At 36.8% G+C, this 23,240-nt stretch overlaps 1 protein-coding gene across 1 annotated transcript; it reads left to right on the plus strand.

The window, feature by feature from the left end:
* Positions 1 to 2,193: 2,193 nt before the first annotated feature.
* Positions 2,194 to 7,464, plus strand: TFPI2 (tissue factor pathway inhibitor 2). The gene is made up of 5 exons (XM_032761045.2): positions 2,194 to 2,357; positions 2,629 to 2,811; positions 3,727 to 3,915; positions 5,426 to 5,596; positions 5,961 to 7,464. Exons 1-5 carry the CDS (start codon positions 2,270 to 2,272, stop codon positions 6,035 to 6,037), a joined length of 708 nt encoding a protein of 235 aa, XP_032616936.1. The 5' UTR covers positions 2,194 to 2,269; the 3' UTR covers positions 6,038 to 7,464.
* Positions 7,465 to 23,240: the final 15,776 nt, after the last annotated feature.

The raw sequence follows: 23,240 nt of genomic DNA on the forward strand, positions 1-23,240 counted from the left end.
AGCTCACACAGATTTTGGCCATGGGGAGCTCTGGCTCTTGGAGATCTTTTCCCACCTCGACATTCAGTGATTCTGCAGTGGCAGCTTGAAATTGACCTTAGTGAGTGCATTTACACCACAGAAATCAGTTAACTATACAAACCATCCCCATCCCATTTTTTTTCCCCTACTGGAGAGGTGATAATGAAACATTTATCCTTATAGTTTCAACTATCATTCTTAATCATAGATACCTGCTAATCAAAGCTGACAGCATTTCCAGATCAGGCTGGTTTTTCTAGGACTGTGACCTTGTAACATGACATCAGAATGACTGAAAACTGGCACAAGGATATAATGTGCAAAATACCTCAGATTATTAATGCACTTTGAGCAAGTGTGTCCTATACTTTTCAGGGCTTCCTGAAAACTTGAAAGAGAACTTCTGTAAACTACCCCCAGTATCCTCAGAAGTCAAGAATAATTATTTACTTGAGAATGTTGAATACAACAAGAGAAAACGGGAAGGGAAGACAAGTATATTAAAATGTCTTCAAAAATAGCTTTCATACTTTATGTAAAATTTCACTGTAGGTAATTGTTTGTATTAAAAAAAAGTAGATCACAAGCTAATATGTCAAAGGAACAGGGAACTTTAAAGGATGTACTGACATTAGGAAATGTGTGGGAAGACACTGATCTGGTCAAATCTTCAGAACTCCCCAAGGCTATCTCTCTGTGCTGCCATGGTTCATCTCCAAAAACATAGCTACATACGAAAACATAGCTTCATACATGCTTGGTTGGGGTGTAAAATGGTACAATCATCTTGAAAAAAATCGTTTGGCAGTGTCTAATATTTCTAAGTATTTTACCCAAGAGTAATAAAAATTGCAGGTCCACACAAAGCAGCTTTTTTCATAAGAGCCCCCAAACAAACTAGAAACAACACAAATTCCAGTAATAAGACATTTGTGATATATTAGAATATTACTCAATGATTTAAAGGAACAGACTATTGATACACACAGCGACATATTTATACATTGTGGGATATTCATACGTTTTGGTAAATTCATACCTTGGACTACGCAGGAATTAAAAGAAACAGACTATTGATGCAATGACCTGGGTATATCTCAAAAACAGGAAGTGTGAGAAAGAAATACTACACAGTGAATACTTTATAATTCCGTTTATATGAAATTCAAGAACAGGCAAATCTAATCTATGGTAATAGAAATGAGAAGAGTGTTTGCCCCTGGTCTAAGGATGGAAGGATTGATTTGGGGAAAAGTCTGTAGAAGCTTTCTGGAGTGATGGAAATGTTCTAATTCTTTTTTTTCTTCTTCTTTTTCTTCGTTTTGAGACGGAGTTCCACTCTGCCGCCCAGACTGGAGTGCAGTGGCGCCATCTGGGCTCACTGCAGCCTCCGCCTCCTGGGTTCAAGCCATTCTCCTGCCTCAGCCTCCCGAGCGGCTGGGACTACAGGCGCCCGCCACCACGTCCGGCTAATTTTTTGTGTTTTTAATAGAGACGGGGTGTCGCCATGTTGGCCAGGCTGGTCTGGAACTCCTGATTTCAGGTGATCCACCCGCCTTGGCCTCCCAAAATGTTGGGATTACAGGCGCGAGCCACCGCGCCCAGCCGAAATGTTCTAATTCTTTATTGGTGGTTATACAGTTGTCAAAATTTATCAAATTGTCCACCTACGATATATTATAAGCCTATATTAAATGTAAATTAGAATTCGATTGAAATACGTGTGTATAAATATAAATACACACTTATTTACATTTCTAATCTAATCTGAAGGTCCATTGCAACGAATCCCGCTCCACTCTGACCCAAGAATTCCGCACTTTCTCTCCACCAGCCATTCAAATACCTGGACTTCATGCCTTCAAGAGGTGGATTCAGGCTTCTTTACAGCACAATCACCAGCCGGTCATCTCCGTCTAGCTTGCTGATTTCCCATTACTGACACAAACGCTCCCTCAGGGCGTCCCCGTCTGGACTACAGGAGAAAGTTTAGGAGGCAGTTTCAACTTTTCAACTTGGAGGGGAATTCCTCTCCCTCTTACACAGTTTGCAGCGCGGGGGCGGCGGGGTGACAGTCCCCGTGCATGAATCAGCCACCCCTCAGGCTCCGCCCCGGCGGGGGTCGGCCGGACGCTCGCCCCGCATAAAGAGGGCACCCGGGCCGCCTGGAGCAGAACGCCGCGCACCTCCTCCCGCCAGGCGCTTTCTCGGGACGCCTGGCCCAGCGGGCCGCTCGACCCCCTGCACCATGGACCCCGCTCGCCCCCTGGGGCTGTCGATTCTGCTGCTTCTCCTGACGGAGGCTGCACTGGGCGATGCTGCTCAGGAGCCAACAGGTATCTGGCCGCTCCAGGAGCCTCTCTCCCCAACCGGCGGAGAGGGCGCAGCGGGCCATGGGGCCCAGTGTACCCGCCCTCCAAGCCTCGCTTTCTCCAGGTCCCTGCCGCGCGCTCCGCGGGCAAGAGGGACTCGCTGCCAAGTTTACACTTTCTCTGCAGAGGCCCTTCCGCTCGGAAGGGGACAGAACTCCCCGGGATGCTCCTTCCTCCTAGGAGCTACGCCTGACCACTTTCCCTGTCTTTTGCTCTCCTTCTGCCCCTTCTTCAGGAAATAACGCGGAGATCTGTCTCCTGCCCCTAGACTACGGACCCTGCCGGGCCCTACTTCCCCGTTACTACTACGACAGGTACACTCAGAGCTGCCGCCAGTTCCTGTACGGGGGCTGCGAGGGCAACGCCAACAATTTCTACACCTGGGAGGCCTGCGACGAGGCTTGCTGGCGGATAGAAAGTAAGTGCCCCGGGCGCACCCCCGGGACTCTCGCGCTCCTTGCGCCGGCGGCTGGTAGCAACTTCCCCAGTTACCCACGTCTCACTTTCTACAGGAAGTTTTAGCCTGGGTTTTCTCAAGTGTTAAGCAAACCTCATGGTTTTCAGTTTCTCAAAAGTAATCACAAATTTACAACCACTAACACATTTCCTGTCTCCCAACTGACATTGATCATAATTCAGTGCCTGTGCGGACTCAGGGAAAGATTTGTTCCTTCACCATAGGGTATAATAAATGCAAGAGAATAACGTGTTAGGCACAGCGTAAGTGCTTCTCTGTATTTTTCATTAGTTCCAAACCTATGATTTTTACCTCTCCTGGAGTACATCATTTCCTCCTGTCGATTATCCATCAATCTGAAATATTTTTAGTGGATTTTATTATTAAAGTGTGACTTAGCTCATTATATAACTCTACTTTTGTCCCGATACCCAAACATGTGTTGGATTAGTTGCGGGATATTCATAATACTGTTACATTTTACTTTATTTTTAATTTTTAAATTATATCTGTTAAGGCCTGTAAGAGATCATGAGGCTTTTCCATTCAAGGAACTGAGCCAGGGGAAAATGCGTATTCATGTGAATAAGCTTTGATTCATTGCATATGTACAATCCGAGAACACCCAGAGAAAACAGAGAGTCTTTCTACTGAACTTGAAAGATATATCACAGCTGAGTCAGCTGGGAATAAACTGTTAGAAAAAAAAAAAGTAAATATCTGGATTCATGGGAGTATTCTGGGGATTTACTATCCCAACACTAATACGACTTCTCTCCCCCCACAAAATGTTGCTGAAAATACAGTGATGGTTTAAAAGTAATAATAAGAAGGCTACTTTTGACTAACATTGTTCTATTACCCTCCTTTTCCTAGAAGTTCCCAAAGTATGCCGGCTGCAAGTGAGTGTGGACGACCACTGTGAGGGGTCCACAGAAAAGTATTTCTTTAATCTAAGTTCCATGACATGTGAAAAATTCTTATCCGGTGGGTGTCACCGGAACCGGATTGAGAACAGATTTCCAGATGAAGCTACTTGTATGGGCTTCTGTGCACCAAAGAAAAGTAAATATGATTTTTTATGGTATTTCTAGTTCACTTTTTTAAAAAGACATTTGGGTGGAAAAAACTCAATTTGATGCGAAGTTAACATGGTGTGCATTCTCATGATTTCACATGACTTGTCAAGTTCTTAGGACTGGAAAATGACAAGGCCATGACTCAAATTTTTGCTTTCTGCCTCTTCTGATTTGTTGTTTTTGAGACGGAGTCTCACTCTGTCGCCCAGGCTGGAGTGCAGTGGCACAATCTCGGCTCTCTGCAACCTCTGTCTCCCGGGTTCAAGCGATTCTCCTGCCTCAGCCTCCTGAGTAGCTGGGACTACAGGCGCCAGCCACCATGCCCGGCTAATTTTTTTTCTTTTTTCTTCTTTCTCTTTCTCTCTTTCTCTCTCTCTCTTCCTTCCTTCCTTCCTTCCTTCCTTCCGTCCTTCCTTCCTTCCTTCCTCTTTCTTTCTTTTCTTCTTGAGACGGGGTGTCACCGTGTAAGCCAGGGTGGTCTCGATCTCCTGACCTCATGATCTGCCCACCTCGGCCTCCCAAAATGCTGGGATTACAGCTGTAAGCCACCACGCCCAGACCTGAATTGTTTCTTTAGAACTATTTCTCAGCTACTCAATTTACATACAAAAGATTAAAGTATTCATTAATGAATGTTATGACCTCAGATTTGTACAGAATCAGTTATACATGTGAGATAGTGGAATATATACAGAATTAAGATGGTGAAACTTGAAAATTTCTTTCTAAAGTTTTTGGTTAGATTTCTGTATTCTTTAGTAATTGCAAATTGCAGCACAAACATCTCTACACGTTTCTGTCCTATCTATTTGTTACCTCTCCCACCACCACCCCTGAATCCTTGGAATGATGGTCTCTTGAGTAGTATTTGATATTTGCAGAGGGAGAAAATACAGGTATTTCCCCCAGACACAGAGATTTTTGAAAAGTTCAACAAACAAGGAAAACTTGCTTTGGCAGAGAATTTGATAAAGCTTTATAGCTATACTGTGTTGAATATGCAAAATCTTGAGTTAATGTGGTGATGGTTGCTGTGGATGTTCTCTTGTTCGTATAGATACAAATGTTTGCTCCAGTGGTTACCTGGAAATTAGTATGCATATATTATTGATTAATAATGGAATGAGAGCTGTTAAAAACATTAAAGCAAAACTACCAACACGACAAAATTTACCAAATTATGCCACATATTGTCCACCCCATTTTTACCTAACCATATCTGGTATTTGGGTTTAACTTCTTTTTACATTTAAAGGATACAAAGATGTAGCTTCAGAAGAACTTCTATCCAGTTTACAAAAATTTAGAATTACCAAAATATAGCATGTAAGCTTACCTGCAATTTGAAGCACATCTTTTTAAAGGTTTAGTATGATATTTTGGATTCAGACTGAGGCTTCTATGGGATTAGATTTTCTTCAGTTACTTCAGTAATCACCATAATTTTAAAATTCTGGTATTATAACATTTCTAATTTTCTTCTCTTTTTTATGAAGTTCCATCATTTTGCTACAGTCCAAAAGATGAGGGACTGTGCTCTGCCAATGTGACTCGCTATTATTTTAATCCGAGATACAGAACCTGTGATGCTTTCACCTATACTGGCTGTGGAGGGAATGACAATAACTTTGTTAGCAGGGAGGATTGCAAACGTGCATGTGCAAAAGGTAGTGAATGTTTTCTTATTCCATCTTTAGATAAACTTTATAAATAACTTATCAGAAAAATTGTATTTTTATTTATCCATTTTACTAATAGCAAATTGCCATTTCTAGACTACTTCTACATAAGTATCTCCGTAGTGTTAATCAGTTTTGTCAAAATGCTTTTACTGGCTAGCTGCAGTACACAGTAGCTGTATCTTCATATCTTAAAGGTAAAATATTATTAACTGAGTGTATAATGAGTTTTGACTTCACAGTCCTTAAAAATAAGATGAAGTGAGATCAATAACCGTATCAGAAATAGTGATTTATAGTGAGCCTACAGACTGCAGATGTATGATTTTCATTGTTGTTTTATTGATTTTAGCTTTGAAAAAGAAAAAGAAGATGCCAAAGCTTCGCTTTGCCAGTAGAATCCGGAAAATTCGGAAGAAGCAATTTTAAACATTCTTAATATGTCATCTTGTTTGCCTTTACAGCTTATTTGCCTTTATGGTTATATCTGAAGAATAATATGACAGCATGAGGAAACAAATCATTAGTGATTTATTCACCAGTTTTTATTAATACAAGTCACTTTTTAAAAAATTTGTATGTTTTTTATACATAACTAGCTGCTATTCAAATGTGAGTCTACCACTTAATTTACGGTTCAACTGTTTGTGAGACTGAATTCTTGCAATGCATAAGATATAAAAGCAAATATGATTCACTCATTTCTTGGGGTTGTATTCCTGATTTCAGAAGAGGCTCATATCTGAAACAACATAAGACAATATAATCATGTGATTTTAACATATTTGAGAATAAAAAGGACTAGCAAATAGAACTCATTTTGCATTTAAAAGTTGGATTATATTTTAGTCCCAAGAAGACAAAGTCGCAGATTTACCAACACTTTAAAAATATTACTCCCATTTTATTGTGTTAGATTGAAGTACAATGAATGAATAAGTGGATTTATTTAAAAGATCATAACTTTCTTGACTGATTTAAAAAGCTAATCAATTTATTAAAGCCAGAAATGTTCTCCTCTGGGAAAACAATTTCTATCTATTTATCTACCAATCCCCACTCACATGTATATGTTTGTGTTTACATAGAGATAGATGGTTTTAAGGGTTTTCCTATTGTTAAATTATTTCCTAAGACATAGTGGGTTGGAGACCACTAAAGTTATAAAAAACCAAGGAAAGTAAAGTTTTTCAAATGTTTGTACTGTTTAAGGTGTTTATTTGTATAAACCATGCATGAGAAACCATGCATAAATGTAATAATTTAAATTTCACCAGTAAATTATCATTGATTAAATATGGTCATTCCAGTGAAATAGGTTTTTTCTTTCTCGGTAATAAAACAATTTTTCAAAATTCTTACGTTTTCATGGCAAGATTAACATATTTAAAAGTATGCCCGTTATTTGGCAAAATTAAAAATGCGTTTACCTTTTGCTTGAACAATCTTTCATTTAAAAATTTATTCCAGTTATTTTGACAAATAGGCATATGCCTGAGAACTTTGAATGATGCTGAAAGCTAGAAGCAAACCAGGTACTCTTCAATCGGGGACTGGTTGAAGATTTTATGGATGAGGAGTTAGCAAAATATCTATATATGCATATCTTCTGACTCCCAGGATACATAAGAAACACAGGGCCTAGAACAGTATGAATAAACACACATATACACAAACATCACAGAAGATACTAAAGATATTAAAAATGTTTACCTATAGAGGTTTGGAGGGAACAGAGGGGTGGACAGTTGTGGAGATAGTATTTATGTAAATATACCTGTTATATAGTTTTTATCTTGGACCATGTAAATATTTGACATAATTAATAATAAAAATTAAATAAAAAAGAAAAAGCATTTCTTTAAACATTCAAACCTGACTGAATACCAAATAGTGGCATAACTACACAAAGGATATATACTTATTTTCAATGACTTCACAAATTAATATGAGAATGTCTTTTGGGAAATATAAAGGTCAAAAAATTCTGAAGAAATCTCAAAATGCATTTTTAAATTTATTATTACTTTTTATTTGAATAGTTTTGGAGTTACAAGTTTTTTTTATTACATGGATTAATTATATTGCAGTGAATTCTGAGATTTTAGTGCAACGTGAAAATGCATTTAGTAGTCTCATTGTTAATAGTAATACTGGTGTTATTTTGAACCTATTGTATCTAGAATACTATGTTGTAAGAAAACAAGTAATTACATTTCTTTAGAAGTCAGGATTTTCAGTGTTAAGAGAAAATGAGATACAAGTATACAATGAAAGAAATTAAGCAAAAATCTTTGACTTAAATTGGAATTAAAAATATTCATATAAATTAATAACTGATTTTCTCTATCAAAAAATCTGTATTTCCCACTTTTCCATTTAAAAGTCCTTGAAGTAATGAAAACTCAGTAGCAGTAGTTACAATTAACATCCAGACTGTGGTCTCTCCATACTATTACTCACTAAAAAGAACCAGTGCTCTTAGGAGAATAGCTGAATCCAGGTCTGGGGCAGGAAATATGTAAGATAAGCTTGGGCCATCTTACTCCAGAAATCAAACACTAATGAATCATGTCACAAAAACATGAGAGCAATATTAAGGAGCTCTCACTAACCTAAAATGAGACAACATGGCCATCAAAACAAATAATGACCACAATGTATATAAATATATAGAAATCTGAGTTTATGATTATATGCACACACTCACCTCCTTGGTACCTTTTGGAGGTTTCTAGGGCATTATTCATTTGAAAACGATGAATTAACAGAAAGAATAAAGCATTTATCCTTTTTTTGTTTATTTTTTAAAAACTGTACCACAGGGAAAATAGTATATGGATGTCATTCATAGAATTCCACCTAATACATGCATTAAAATGTTAGAAAATACTCCTATTGAAAGTATGAATATAGGTAACCCTCATCATTGGATGCTGAAACCATTGTATGAAAGGTTTTTGGGGACAGTCTCATGGGAAATCAGGCTAATGTCTCTTAACTCACAGATCATTTTGACATCCATAATAGTTTAGGCATAGATATTATTTGCTTCCTGATATGATACAATAATAAGTGCACCCTCCCCATCGAGTATTCTTGGAGAAATAAAACACAGGAAACCCAAAGATAGTCAAGCCTGTAGATATCACTATCATATTACCAGATTATAGGGAAATACTGGGGATATAGGAACAAGTTATAAGAAAACAAGGAAAGTAAATCCATAATGTTGGGCACTCTACAGGACAAATACCTTGGTTTCTCCATACAAGTCAATAAAAATTTTTTAAAAATGGCAGAGAGGAGGCAGTGCTTTAAGAAAAAAAAAAAAAAAAAAAAAAAAAACAGATAGCAATGACAAAAAGCAGCATGCCATTAAAAGGTTGGTTAAGGCCTGAATTTATGACTGTTTTTGGTGGGAATAATTATAGGAGAAGGATCTTTTGTGTGTTATGGGGGTGAAGAGTGAGAGATTCAGAGCCTTTGAAGATTCTGGGGGCTCCTAGTAATCCCAAAGGGAAGCTGGATTTGGTATTTGCTCCCTTCGACTCCCACGTAGCCAAAGCTCTTAGGAGATCATGGATCCAACTCAGCCTACATTTGCACCTCTTTGATCAGCATGGGTAGGAAGTAGATATTTTGGATAAAATTATTCTAATGCCCTATTACCTCTGCCATGTTAGTTTAATTAAGAAATATATAAAGTGGTCACAAGACATTCTGCAGTCAAGGGAAAATTCCTCCTTATCACAGTCAATGTGAAGGCAAGTCACAGCTGTGGTTAAAAGGAATGTCTCATTCTGTGACACGAAAAGTCAAAATAGGAATGGGATGGCTTTTAATAAGACAGTATTTTTAAAATTACCCTGGACTACCACTCACGTGTCCCCTGTGCACACAGATTGTCACAATATTTAACCACAGAAACTGCAATGGAGGCCTCCAAATTGCGTGGATCACAGCACCCCCACGTGTGCATGCTGTCTCCCCCAACAGTTGTGTTACACTTTTAGCCAACAATCTTATCCAGTCAGAGAATATCCTGTGGAGTGTCTGTCCATATATTGTAATAATGTCTGTAGACATTTTAGCTCTGTTGCATCCAGAGATAAATCTCTAGGGTGTCCCCAAGGAGTTGACCTAAAATAATCAATGTGAGAAGGATGTCTCTTGATCCTTCATCAGCCTTCTTATGACCTGATGGACTTACTGTAGTGGCAGGAACTTATCTTTATTAAGCTTCATGTTTCCAGTAAAATTTAGGTCCTGTGATAAAAATAAGGAAAAGTAGAAAAGTACAGAGTTGTAGCTTTAAAATATCCTTTGCCCCTATATATTGTTATAAACTTAGATATGGAAGCAGGCAAACATGGGTATCAGAATCATCCAAAATTATTTCTTCTCCCTTCATCCACATAATCAATTATTCACCAAGTGTACCTAAGTAAGCCTTTCCTAATCCTCTTCTTATGCCAGAAAAATTAAAACACTCCAGAGTTTTTCTTCCAATCTATGTCTGCCTCATATCCAGTCATCTACACTGATGCCAGGGTAATCCTGGAAAAAAAATATGACCAGGTTACCCCTTTGCTTAAAACTCTTCAGTGGTTTCCTCTGGAATCTTCACATACTGTCTAAGCCCCTCGTGTGTCATTTAAGAATTCTTATGCATGTACCATAACATTCTTTTCCAGATTCATCTCTCATTATCTGTAACCTATAATACAGTTGCACTAAATTATCTGCAGTTTCCAAAGCATGTCATACTGCTTTACTTTTCTACAATGTGGTTCTGAAATTTTGTGCATGAGAACCATCTGTAGAGCCAGGTACACAGCAGGCTTTTATGCCCTATGCCCAGGGGTTTTTACTTAATGGGTTTGAGTTGGCAATCAAAGATGCACATTTTAAACAACAACTCCAGATGATTAGGATGTACACTTTACATCGCACTTTTTTAAAGCCTTACCATAAGTTTCTTTCTTTGAAAAAAATATCTTTCCCTCCTTGCAACTATTTGGCAAGTTGAATCTTCTCCCTGTTGATGAAGTATTCTTTGCCCAACCTGAAGCAGGTTTAATCATTTATCCTACAGGCTTGCCTAAACCTGGAGCAACTTCCTAGTTGTACTATTGCAGTATTTAATTATTTTCCTTGAAGTTTTATTCTTAGGAGATCTAAGTTTTTCATGTAAAATTAATATTATTTTTTCATTTCAAAATATATTATTAAACTAATTGTATACTGTACAGAAAATAAAATACATAAGGATAAAAATAAAAGCAATGCAGAATTTTACCACCAAGTGATTAATAACTCCATTTCTGTTCTCTTCAGGTGGAAATAACTTAGTAAAGAGATATACACATTTTAATGTCCTTAGTTTATACTGAGAAAGTGCATTACAAATTATATCAATCTATCCTCAACTAAAAATATATGAAAATGGCCAATACATTAGGTATAAACAGAAAAATATTAATAAATCACTTCATTTTAATAAAATGATATTTTATTTTATCATTGTTTTGTTATTTCCAACATTATAACAAAGGTTGAACTTTTTTAATTGTGTAAATTTAAGGTGTGCAAAATGGTATTTTGATATACATATTTATAGTGAAATTACTACTACGGGTAAGCGATTTTAACATGTCCATCACATTCTATAGATGCTGGTTGCTTTTTTCTATCCTTACATTTTGGTAAGAGCACCTAAAATCTACTCTTGAGCCACTTCTCAACATGCAGTATTAATAACTGTAGTCCTCCTGCTGACGTTAGATCTCTAGACTGATTTATCTTAACATAACTGCAAGTTGGTACCTTTTAATCAACATTGTCTCATTTTTCTCCCCTTCCCTATCCCTGGTAACCACTACTCTACTGTTTCTATATATTCAACTATTTTTTTCATTCCACACATAAGTGAGATTGTGCAGTATTTTTCTTTCTGTATCTGGCTTATTTCACTTAGTATAGTATCCTCTAGATTCATACTTGTTGCAAATGGCAGTATATCCTTTTATAAGACTATAATATTTTATTGTATGTATACATGTGTAAGTGTATGCCTATATGTGTATACATATCTCACAACTTCTTTATCTACTTATCCATGGATGGGCATTTAGATTGTTTTCCTGTCTTGGCTATTGTGAATAATGCAGTGAACATGGGAGTGCAGCTATCTTTCTGAGGTACTGACTTCATGTCTTTTGTGTATATCCCCAGAAGAGAGATTGCTTGGTCATATGGTGGTTCTATTTTCATTTTTTTGAGGAACATCCATATTATTTTCTACTATGTCTGTACCAATTTAAATTCCCAACAGTATACAAGAGTTCCCATTTCTTCACACCCTTCCAAACACCTCTTGACTTTTTGATAATAGCCATCCTAACAAGCATAAAGTGATATCTTTATTTATTATTATTATTTTTTAATTAAAATTTTTTTTAAAGTCCAGGGGTACAAGTGCAGGTTTGTTACATGGTTAAACGTGTGTCATGGGGCTTTGTTGTACAGATTATTTCATCACCCAGGCATTAAGCCTAGTACCCATTAGTTATTTTTCCTAATCCTCCCCTTCCTCCACCCTACATCCTCCAAAAGGCCCCAGTATGTTTTGTTCTCTTTATGTGTCTATGCATTCTCATCATTTATCTCCCACTTATAAGTGAGAACATGCGGTATTTGGGTTTCTGTTTCTGTGTTAGTTTGCTAAGGATAATGGCCTCTAGCTTCATCCATGTCCCTGGAAAGGACATGATCTCATCCTTTTTTATGGCTGCATGGTATTCCATGGTGTATATGTACCATATTTTCTTTATCCAGTCTACCACTGATGGGCATTTAGGTTGATTCCATGTCTTTGCTATTGTGAATAGTGCTAACGAGCTTCTGCAGAGCAGAATTGATATCTTATAGTGGTTTTGATTTGCATTTCCCTCCATAGTTAATGATGTTAAGCACATTTTTATATACTTGTTGGCTATTTTTATGTCTTCTTTGGAAAAATGTCTGTTTAGCTGTTTTGCCCATTTTTTACTAGGTTATTTGGTTTTCGTTTTTACTATAGATTTGAGTTGTTACGTGTTTTGGATATTAACCCCATGAGGTATATGTTTCACAAATATTTTCTTCCCATCTGTAGGCTTACTTTTCATTTTGTTGATTGCTTCCTTTGCTGTGCAAAAACCTTTCAGTTTGATGTAGCACCACCTATTTATTTTTGCTTTTGTTGTTTAATCTTTTGGGTTGATGTTCAGGAAATTATTGCCAAGGCCAATATCAACAAGATTTTCCCCTATGTTTTCTTCTAGGAGTTTTGTTTGTTTGTTTCTGGCCTTATGTTTAGGTATTTAATCCATTTTGAGTTGATTCTTGTGTATGGATATCCAGTTTTCTCAACTCCATTTACTGAAAAAAACTAATCTTTCCTCATCATTTCTTCTTGGTGGCCTTGTTGGAAATTAGTTGACCACATGTATTTGGGTTTATTTTTGTGCTGTCTATTCTGTTCCATTGGTCTATGTGTGTGTTTCATGCCTATACCACACTGTTTTGATTACTATTGCTTTGTTGTATAATTTGAAATAAGAAAGTGTGATGCCTCCAACTTTGTTGTTCTTGCCTTCATTAATAGATTTACTAACTGTATTTATAATAATAAAAATCCTTTATTGTCTTTATATGTACCTGTGCCAACATACACAAATTAATGTAATACCTTACATTAAGGGAATAAAATATAAAAATTATATGATTATCTCAATAGATGCAGAAAAATACTTAACAAAGTTCAACATCTTTTTATGATACAAACTCTCAACAGAATACATATAGAAGAAAATTTCCTCAACATAACTAAAGCCGTTTATAAAAAGCCAACTGCCAACATAATTTTCACTGAAGTTTTAAAGGCCATGGATCGATTTTTCTCTTTTTGTAGCCTAACCTGATTTTTATATTCATATCTGTTAAGGCATACACAATAGAAATTATATGTTGACACTACCTTTAGAGCCCAGGCTCCTTAACCTATGCATGCATTTGTAACTGTATCTTACCTGTTATTTGATGCTAAAAGATGGAAAGGTTTTCCTCTAAGATACAGTACAAGGCAAGGTACAAAGATGTCCACCCTCTGCACTTCTATTCACCAGTTCTGTTAAAATTGCTGGAAATACTAGCAAGGACAATCAGATAAGAAAAATAAATAGAAGCCATCCAAATGGGAAAGGAAGTAAAATTATCTTTGTTTGCAGATGATATGATCCTGTGTAGAAAATCCTTAAAATGTCACAAAAATTGTTAGAACTAATCATTGAATTCAGTAAAGTAGCAGCACACAAAATCAACATCAAAAATTGGTTGCATTTATTTACATGAATAATGATCTATCTGTAAAAGAAATCAAGATGATCAGACAGTTTTTATAAGACAATCTGTGGAAAAATATGTAAAAGTTCTTCTGATATTATACCATTCTTGTATTTGAATGATATGACCTATTTGTATATATTTTTTAAATGCATTGCTAGATTTTGTTGGTTACATTTTAAGTATATTGAATCTATACTCATATATAACATTGTTAGATGTATTCACAGTGAACTGCAACTTTTATCATTATGTTTTTACTATTTCTTATATTTTTCTTTTTATTGAACTATCAAAGGAGTTTTCTACATTATTTTCATTTATGTATAAAATCACATATATAACATTTATACATAAAATCATTTTTATATAAAAATTATACATAAATAATTTATGAATAAATGATCTTACATTATTTCTACATTCGAGTTGTTATTGAGATTTTCTTTGTGACTTAATGTAAGATCAATTTTCATGTCCTATTGAGAAGAAATGATATTGCTTTCACTGGAATATATATTTATTATTTATATATGTTAAGTTTAATTTTATACTTATTATTTAAAACATATATACATACATCCAAATATGTACATATCTGCCAGTGCTTGTTAAAGATTACAGACTTTATATTTGAATGTCGCATCAGCATTTTTCTCTGTTGCATATTTTAGGACTATTTTCATCAAATTAGACGATCGAGTTTCACTTTCTTTTTCTTACACTAGTTATATGTAAATGTTGCCTGACTTTCTGTCCATTCTAAAGTGTCTTGGATTTTCCAGGATTAGCAACAACAAGCATTCCTATGGTGCATTATGAGGGGTTTCGGCAGCTTGCTAGGTTGCTTAGTTCAAGAGCACTCTCTTCTGAGGGTGTATGGAAGTACAATGCCTTTAATAAATGATGCCTTTTTTACGAGTTGATGTGTCTTCCACTTCTATTATTTTCTTTTTTAACTTTCTATGAGATCCTTACTTTTCACCACTTTATTTCTTCTTTCCATTCACTATCAAGTCTCTTTCCAAGGGATATCTACTTTTTTTAGTTTTCCTCACACTCCACCCTAAGCAATGCCTTCTCACAAGGTTGCCACCTCTCTGATCCTGCAACCTTCATGCCTCTCCCACTTCCCTCAATTCCTCAATAGCCATTACTTTGGTCCACCAGGCCACACACCTTAGTTGGGGTAAGGTCTTGTCTTATCCCAAAGAAAACACCGAAGAAAAAGAGTGTTTTCCTTGGGGTAACATTATCTGTGTTTCACCAAGTCCAGGACCCTACTGCATTCTCTTCTTTTTCACATAATTTTTATATTCTTTCCTCAGTTATGTGTAAATAGAAGTCTATGTTTTCTCTTTTTCTTAGTTTTGCTCTATAAGTAACTTATGGGTGGTTTTATTAAGATCTCCTGATGAATCTGTGTGGTTTGGAAAATTACGTGAAAAGATTATTATTACTGTACATATCCATTATTTTCTTAGGGAAATTGGAAGTCTCAAACAATGTGTTAAAATTTTCTTTGAAGTTTTAAAGACCATGGATTGATTTTTCTCTTTTTGTAGCCTAATCTGATTTTTATATTCATATCTCTTAAGGCATACAAAATAGAAATTATATGTTGACACTACCTTTAGAGCCCAGGCTCCTTAACCTATGCATGCATTTATAACTGTATCTTAGCTGTTATTTGATGCTAAGACACAAACTGATATGGTTCTAGACTAGAGTTTTGCAATAGAGGCCAGCTACTTCCCTCTAAGTCTAAAATGGAGGTTAATCTCATATTAATCTTGTATCGTTTGCTTAGCCAGCTCTTTTGATATTTGCTAATGAAGAGGTCTGTCCTCTGTTCTTAGCCATCCTCTCCTGGGAATTTTTTATCTGAATCACTGTACTATAATTCTCATGACAAATTGATACTGTGCATTGTATATTAAAATTAATCTTTCAGCCGGGTGTGGTGGCTCAAGCCTGTAATCTCAGCACTTTGGGAGGCCAAGGCAGGCAGATCATGAGGTCAGGAGATCGAGACCATCCTGGCTAACACGGTGAAACCTCTTCTCTACTAAAAATACAAAAAAAAAAAAAAATTAGCCCGGGGTGGTGGTGGGCGCCAGTAGTCCCAGCTACTCCGGAGGCTGAGGCAGGAGAATGGTGTGAACCTGGGAGGTGGAGCTTGCAGTGAGCCGAGATAGTGCCACTGCAGTCCAGCCTGGGCGAAAGAGTGAGACTCCATCTCAAAAAAAAAAAAAAAATTAATCTTTTAGGATAACTTTATTTTTACTTGTAAAATACAAATTCTTTTTTCACATGGAGTTCTTAGCTATAGGTTTTCATTTTAAAAATATAGTCTCAGTCCTTTTTTATTTATTGAGTTCATTAGAGGTAGATAAATGTCAGTATATCACCAGTTTAATTATTACATAGTAAAAACAAATGTGTTTCAAATACACTCTACAATTTTAAGTGAGTAAGCAAAGCTATTTATCACTTTTTAACAATATTTCTGTCTATAATAAAATGCGGTAAAAATTTTTTTCTGAATCTGACTTTTGTGGGAAAATGTCATTTCTCATAATTAATAACCATGGTAGTTTAACCTCAAGCTTAAGTGTTATGCTCCAAGGAGGCAATTATGTTTAAAATAAGGATATTCCAAAATTATTAATAGTCCTAACAAATGTTAAAACAAACATTTAACTGCTAATGACAGGTATTTTCCCTTTTTGAAAAATAAGCAAATGGTTATTTATTGACTTTCTTTTTCTAGGATTTGTATTGATTTTTGCAATATTACAGTGTTTTGTTTCTCTTTAAGAGTAATTTCTTAACCATATGGAAACATTCATTCAGGTTTACTTTATGATCTGTTTTCAAGTTAAAAACAATACCATCCTACTAAATGGATTTGTATAATATCTATGTTTTCCTGCACAAAGTGATCATTATCTCTAATGTAAGAAATATTAATTAAATACAAAGGATACAATTAGGGTTATATTTCTGTCTTCTCTATTTTATCACCTTATTATTTATAATTTATCAAATTACAGACTTTTGTATTCCACCATTCTAAGATCAATGGAAGGTTTAGTACCAATGTAGGATAATGCTTTTGCTTCACTTGGATAGTTTACTTTGAGCTAGGAGACATCTTTAATTACAAATGAAAGCTCTGAACATCCAGCTTTAGAGATAAGGAGAACTCTTCTCTCTGTCAATAGTACCCCTTTATTCTTTCATGAATGAAATGGGATGTACTATCAAGTAATTACCTTCACCTGTGGGACGTTTTACTCCTCTGTGCTGTGATAGGGTTGTTTTACTAAGCCACTTGTCTAAATCAACTGGTCCTTCAGAGGAATGTAGGCCCACCTTGAACACATATTCTCCTTGGTATTTTGCTGCCAAGATGTTCCTCATTCAGACACATCTGAGCCTTATCAGCTCACTCACAGCCACCATCTTCTGAGATAAGTCTTGGAGGTGCTAAGTCTGAGAGGAGTCATGTTTTGATCACAACACCTATAACCCTTGCCCTTTTGCCTGTAATTTCCCAGGATTCCATGTTTTATTTGTTAAGCCTTGTGGAAATAAAAGGCTGACAGTCTTTCCCTGCAATGGGGTTAGGCCCAACATTATAAGGATGGTTGCAATAAATCCATGGTTCTCATTCCTTTCCAGGACTGGCAACTGGAATACCTACCTGCATTCTTCAAACACAAGTTCTCTTTACTGTCTTAAAGGTGAATAAAGGGGTAAAACACAAATGAACATTTCTGGTACAACACATTCTCAGAACCACATCTTTCCTGGTGTATTAGTCCATTTTCACACTGCCGATAAAGACATACCCAAGACTGGGTAACTTATAAAGCAAAAGAGGTTTAATGGATTCACAGTTCCACATGGCTGGGGAGGCCTTGCAATCATGGTGGAAAGTGAAAGGCATATCTTACATGGCGGCAAGTAAGAGAGACAATGAGAGTCAAGTGAAAGGGGTTTACCCCTATAAAATCATCAGATCTTATGACACTTATTCACTACCATGAGAACAGGATATGGGAAACTGCCCCCATGATTCAATTATCTCCAACTGCGTCCCTTCCACAACACGTGGCAATTATGGGAGCTAGAATTCAAAATGAGATTTGGGTGGGGACTCAGCCAAACCATATCATTCCACTCGACCTCTCCCAAATCTCATGTCTTCACATTTCAAAATCAATTATGCCTTCCCAACTTTCCCACAAAGTCCTAACTCATTTCAGCATTAACTCAAAGGTCCACAATCCAAAGTCTCATCTGAGACAAGGCAAGTCCCTTTTGTCTATGAGCCTATAAAATCAAAAGCAAATTAGTTACTTCCTAGACTCAATGAGGGTACAGGCATTGGATAAATATACCCATTCCAAATGGGAGAAATTAGCCAAATGGAGGGGTTACAGGCCCCATGCAAGTCCAAAATCCAGTGGGGCAGTAAAATCTTAAAGCTCCAAAAAGATCTCCTTTGACTCCATGTCTCACATCCAGGTCATGCTGATGCAAGATTAGGGTTCACATGGTCTTGGGCAGCTCCGCCCCTGTGGCTTTGCATGGTGCAGCCTCCCTCTTGGCTGCCTTCACAGGCTGGTGTTGAGTGTCTGCAGCTTTTCCAGGCACACAGTGCAAGCTGTTGGTGGATCTGCTAGAGGATGGTGGCCCTCTTCTCACAACTCTACTAGGCAGTACTCCAGTGGGGACTCTGTGTGGGGACTTCAACCTTACATTTCCCTTCTGCACTACCCTAGCAGAGGTTCTCCACGAGGGCCCCACCCCTGTAGCAAAGTTCTGCCTGGACATCCAGGCATTGCCACACATCTAGATGGAATTTTCCAAACCTCAATTCTTGACTTCTTTGTACCCACAGGCTCAACACCCCATGGAAGCTGCCAAGGCTTGGGGCTTACACCCTCTGAAGCCATGGCCTGAGCTGTACCTTGCCCCTTTTAGCCATGGCTAGAGCTGCTGGGATACAGGGCACAAAGTCCCTAGGCTGCACACAGCAGGGGGGCCCTGGGCCTGGCCTACGAGACCATTATTTTCCTTCTAGGCCTCTGGGCCTATGATGGGAGAGCGGTTGCCTTGAAGGTTTCTGACATGCCCTGGAGACATTTTCCCTTTTGTCTTGGTGATTAGCATTTGGCTTCTCATTTCTTATGCAAACTTCTGCAGCCAGCCTGAATTTCTCCCCAGAAAATGGGTTTTTCTTTTCTATTGCATCATCAGGCTGAAAACTTTTCGAACTTTTATGCTTCGTCACCTCTTGAATGCTTTGGTTCTTAGAAATTTCTTTCACCAGATACCTCAAATCATCTCAAGTTCAAAGTTCCATAGATCTCTAGGGCAGGGGCAAAATACCACCAGTCTCTTTGCATAGCAAAGACCTTTACTCTAGTTCCTAATGAGTTCCTCATCTCCATCTGAGACCACTTCAGCTTGGATTTTATTGTCCATATCATTATTAGCATTTTGGTCAAAGCCAAACACATCTCTAGAAAGTTTCAAACTTTTCTACATCTTCCTGTCTTCTGAGCCCTCCAAATCTCCAGGAACTTCCAAACTTTGCCACATTTTTCTATCTTCTTCTGAGCCTTACAAACTGTTCTAACCTCTGCCTGTTACCCAGTTCCAAATTCACTTCCACATTTTTGGGTATCTTTACAGAAGTTCCTCACTACTGCTACCAATTTACTGTATTAGTCCATTTTCAGGCTGCTGACAAAGACATATCAGAGATTGGATAATTTATAAAGAAAAAGAGGTTTAATGAACTCACAGTTCCACATGGCTGGGGAGGCCTCACAATCATGGTGAAAGTGAAAGGCACATCTTACTTGGTGGCAGGCAAGAGACAATGAGAGTCAGATGAAAGGGGTTTCCCCTTATAAAACCATCAGATCTTGTGAGATTTATTCATTACCATGAGAACAGTATGGGGGAAACTGCCCTCATGATTCAGTTGTCTCCCATTGGGTCTCTCCCACAACACATGGTAATTATGGGAGCTAGAATTCAAGATGAGATTTGAGTGGGACACAGCCAAATCATATCACCTGGGTACATTGCTTTTTATTCAAATATTTAGTATTTAAGATATAACTTTCATTAGTTTAATGTTTTATTGTTTTTGTTAATAGAACTGTTTTATAAACTGTACACTCTAACTGGTGATTGCTATGAAATAAGAAAGCTATGTTTTTGGCCTAGTTATCTTCTGATTAACCAAATAGTAAACTTTTCTTATAAGTTATATTTCTCTTTCAGTTTTTTCTTAGTGTTTCCATAGGCAGAGTTGCAAATTTTGCAAATAACAATTGTATCTCCTGTTGGCAATATCTCAACTCCTTATTCTTTTTTCTCTGTCTTGTCACATTGGATGAAATTTCCAGAAATAATGGTTTATAATAATGGGGAAAGTATTTTTGTTTATTCTTGACTTTTAGAAAAATACTTTTTATGTCTTATAGTTAACTATGCCATTGGTCACAGGTTTAAAATAAAAATTACTTATCAGATCAATGATGTATAATAATGTTCCTAATTTGCTAGGAGGTTTTTCCTTAAATCAAGAATAGCTCATGAATTTAGATAAATTTTCAGCATATAAGTGTGATTTTTTTACCTTTTGATATGACAAATCAACTAATAGATATCTCAATATGGATTTATCTATAAATTCCTCAGGTAAATTTTATATAGAGGTTAGAACTTTTAGTATAGTGCTGAGTTGAATTTGTTAATTTTTAAATAAATATTGCCTAGAATCTCAGTTTTTCTCTTTTTAGTGCCCTGTCAAATTTTGGCTTTAGCCCATTGCTAGACAAAAAAAAAAAATTCTAAATATTCTATCTTTTTCTATGCTCTGGGATTGTATAATACAGTAAGAATTATTTATTTGATTTTTGGTAGATTTTAATAACTCACATATTAGATTTGCTCAGTATAGCACTATTTTAGAGAAAGTTTTGTGCTAACTTCTTCCATTTTATTTATGGGTCTTTATATACTTGGTTTTGCGATATCTTCCATGGTAGATTTTGGTGATCAATTTTTTTTTCTGTAAAGTAGATCAGTAGACTTTCAAATTATGTCATACCTTTTGAACCGAATTTTTCATAATTTTATTCTGGATAATAGCTTTGTCTATTTTATTAGACTTCTAAATGAACAAATGCTTAAACATAATTCTACTGTTTTTAAGTTTTGTAATAAGCAGATTTTAAAATTTTATCCTTTTTAAATTCACCATCTTGTTTATTTAAGTTCTCTTGGTTTTTCTCTTAGTTGATGTGGCCTCAAATGAAAGTTTGAAATGTAATAATAAATGAGCTAAAAATGTGAAAATATGTGGTTAAAATCAAATAAACTCATGTAATAAACAATAATACCAATTTTATGGAGGAAGCTTAAATTATGATAGAACTAAAATTGAAAAATAATGTTTAAGTGGAAAAGAAACATTGTCATGAGAGATTCTAGAGAGCAATTATAGTTATTGATACTTGATTTTGTTAGGTTAAATATAATTACTAAAAGTAAGTATGTATCATGTCATTTCTAAATTATTAAAGATGAAAAATAAAATTAGAATATAATCAATTCAAAAGAGGGCAAGAAAGGAGAAATAAAGGAGTCAATAGATACAAAAGCCAGGACAAATAGAAAGCACAATATAAGCTTATAGAAATACATTTAAATATAGTAGCAACTATATTAAATGCCCATGGAAGAAATTCTAAATACACATACTATTTTTCTGGTTAATAGAAGTTTTATCCAATGGATACATAGAACATTGTCCCCAAACAGCAGAATACATGTTCTTCTAAAGTAAGACTCAGCAGACTTTCTTTTTTGTGTTTTTTTGAGACAGAGTCTCTCTCTGTCGCTCAGGCTGGAGTGCAGTGGCGCGATTTCTGCTCACTGCAATCTCCGCCTCCCAAGTTCTGGCCACTCTCCTGCCTCAGCCTCCTGAGTAGCTGGGACTACTGGCGCCCACCACCACGCCCAGCTAATTTTATGTATTTTTAGTACAGGCGGGGTTTCACCATGTTAGCCGGGATGGTCTGGATCTCCTGACATTGTGATCCGCCGGACTCAGCCTTCCAAAGTGCTGGGATTACTAAGCACACTTTCTCTGCAAAAACCAGATGGTAAAGGCTTTCCAGGACATGTGGTCTCTGATAGGTTGCTCAATCCTACCACTGTAGTGTAAAAGCAGCCACAGACCATGTAGGGAGACCCCCTGAAACTATTGCTATGGAATAAAAGATGAAATGTTCCTGATTATTGTAAATACAAATTTCATGCAGGATTGTGTAAAGACAATGCCAGGTTTGACTGCCAGAAAGAGCCAACAGCACATGATGTGCTTCCCCCTTCAGAGAGCCTATGAATGGATGTGCTGTCAGGGAGGTTTCACATCACCAAGATTCCTATCCCAGAAAAGCAGATGTTCATAGCTCTGGGAATGGAATGCGACCCTTGTGGAAAACCTATAAATGGATGCATGGGGGGTGCCTGTCCATATGGATAAGATAGGGCCATAAATGCCCTCATCTTGCCACGGCTCTTCTAGGCCTCTTTAGGGTTAAAGTATACTCTCTTCTGAGAATTTCTGGTCTAACCAGTTGTCTAGCTTCACATCCTGTTTCTGTGGATTGTTTGTAACCAGCTTTTGTTGCAATTGTTACTGCTGATTAATATCTTGCTAATCATAGGTTATGGATAGACTGTGTTTCTGTTCTAAGGCCCTGTTAGAAATTACTGACACACACACTATATTGTAAATTCTTATCTCTGTATACTGTACTTCTACATACAAATGTTATGTTAAAGAATTACTTCATCCCCATGTGACCATCTCACCTCATAATCAAATGACCCTAAACCCCTCACTAACCTACCCCCGCCCTCACTAAACTTAATAATAAATGCTGGTATATCCAGTACATTGTTAGCACCGTGGGACCAGAAGGCGGTGACCCCCCTGGAGCCAGCTTTCACTATCTTGTGTGTGTCTATTATTTCTCAACCTGTCGAGCTGCCTAGGAACAAAGAGAAAGCCCTGTTGCATTGCGGGCTGCTGGCCAGATCCCGCAATAAGACCATACATAAATAAATGTATGTGGCTGTGTTTCAATAAAACTTTATTTACAGAAGCAGGTGTCTGGCTAGATTTAGCCTGTGGGCCATAGTT

This window comes from Hylobates moloch, unplaced genomic scaffold, assembly GCF_009828535.3.
Source record: "Hylobates moloch isolate HMO894 unplaced genomic scaffold, HMol_V3 SCAFFOLD_1, whole genome shotgun sequence".
NCBI lineage: Eukaryota > Metazoa > Chordata > Mammalia > Primates > Hylobatidae > Hylobates > Hylobates moloch.

Excerpts from the sequence above, each read along its gene's own strand:
- TFPI2 (XM_032761045.2), top strand. The coding sequence starts at position 2,270 with ATGGACCCCGCTCGCCCCCTGGGGCTGTCGATTCTGCTGCTTCTCCTG. Across the intron at positions 2,812-3,726 it reads GGCTTGCTGGCGGATAGAAA|AAGTTCCCAAAGTATGCCGG; the intron begins GTAAGTGCCCCG and ends TCCTTTTCCTAG. Across the intron at positions 5,597-5,960 it reads CAAACGTGCATGTGCAAAAG|CTTTGAAAAAGAAAAAGAAG; the intron begins GTAGTGAATGTT and ends TATTGATTTTAG.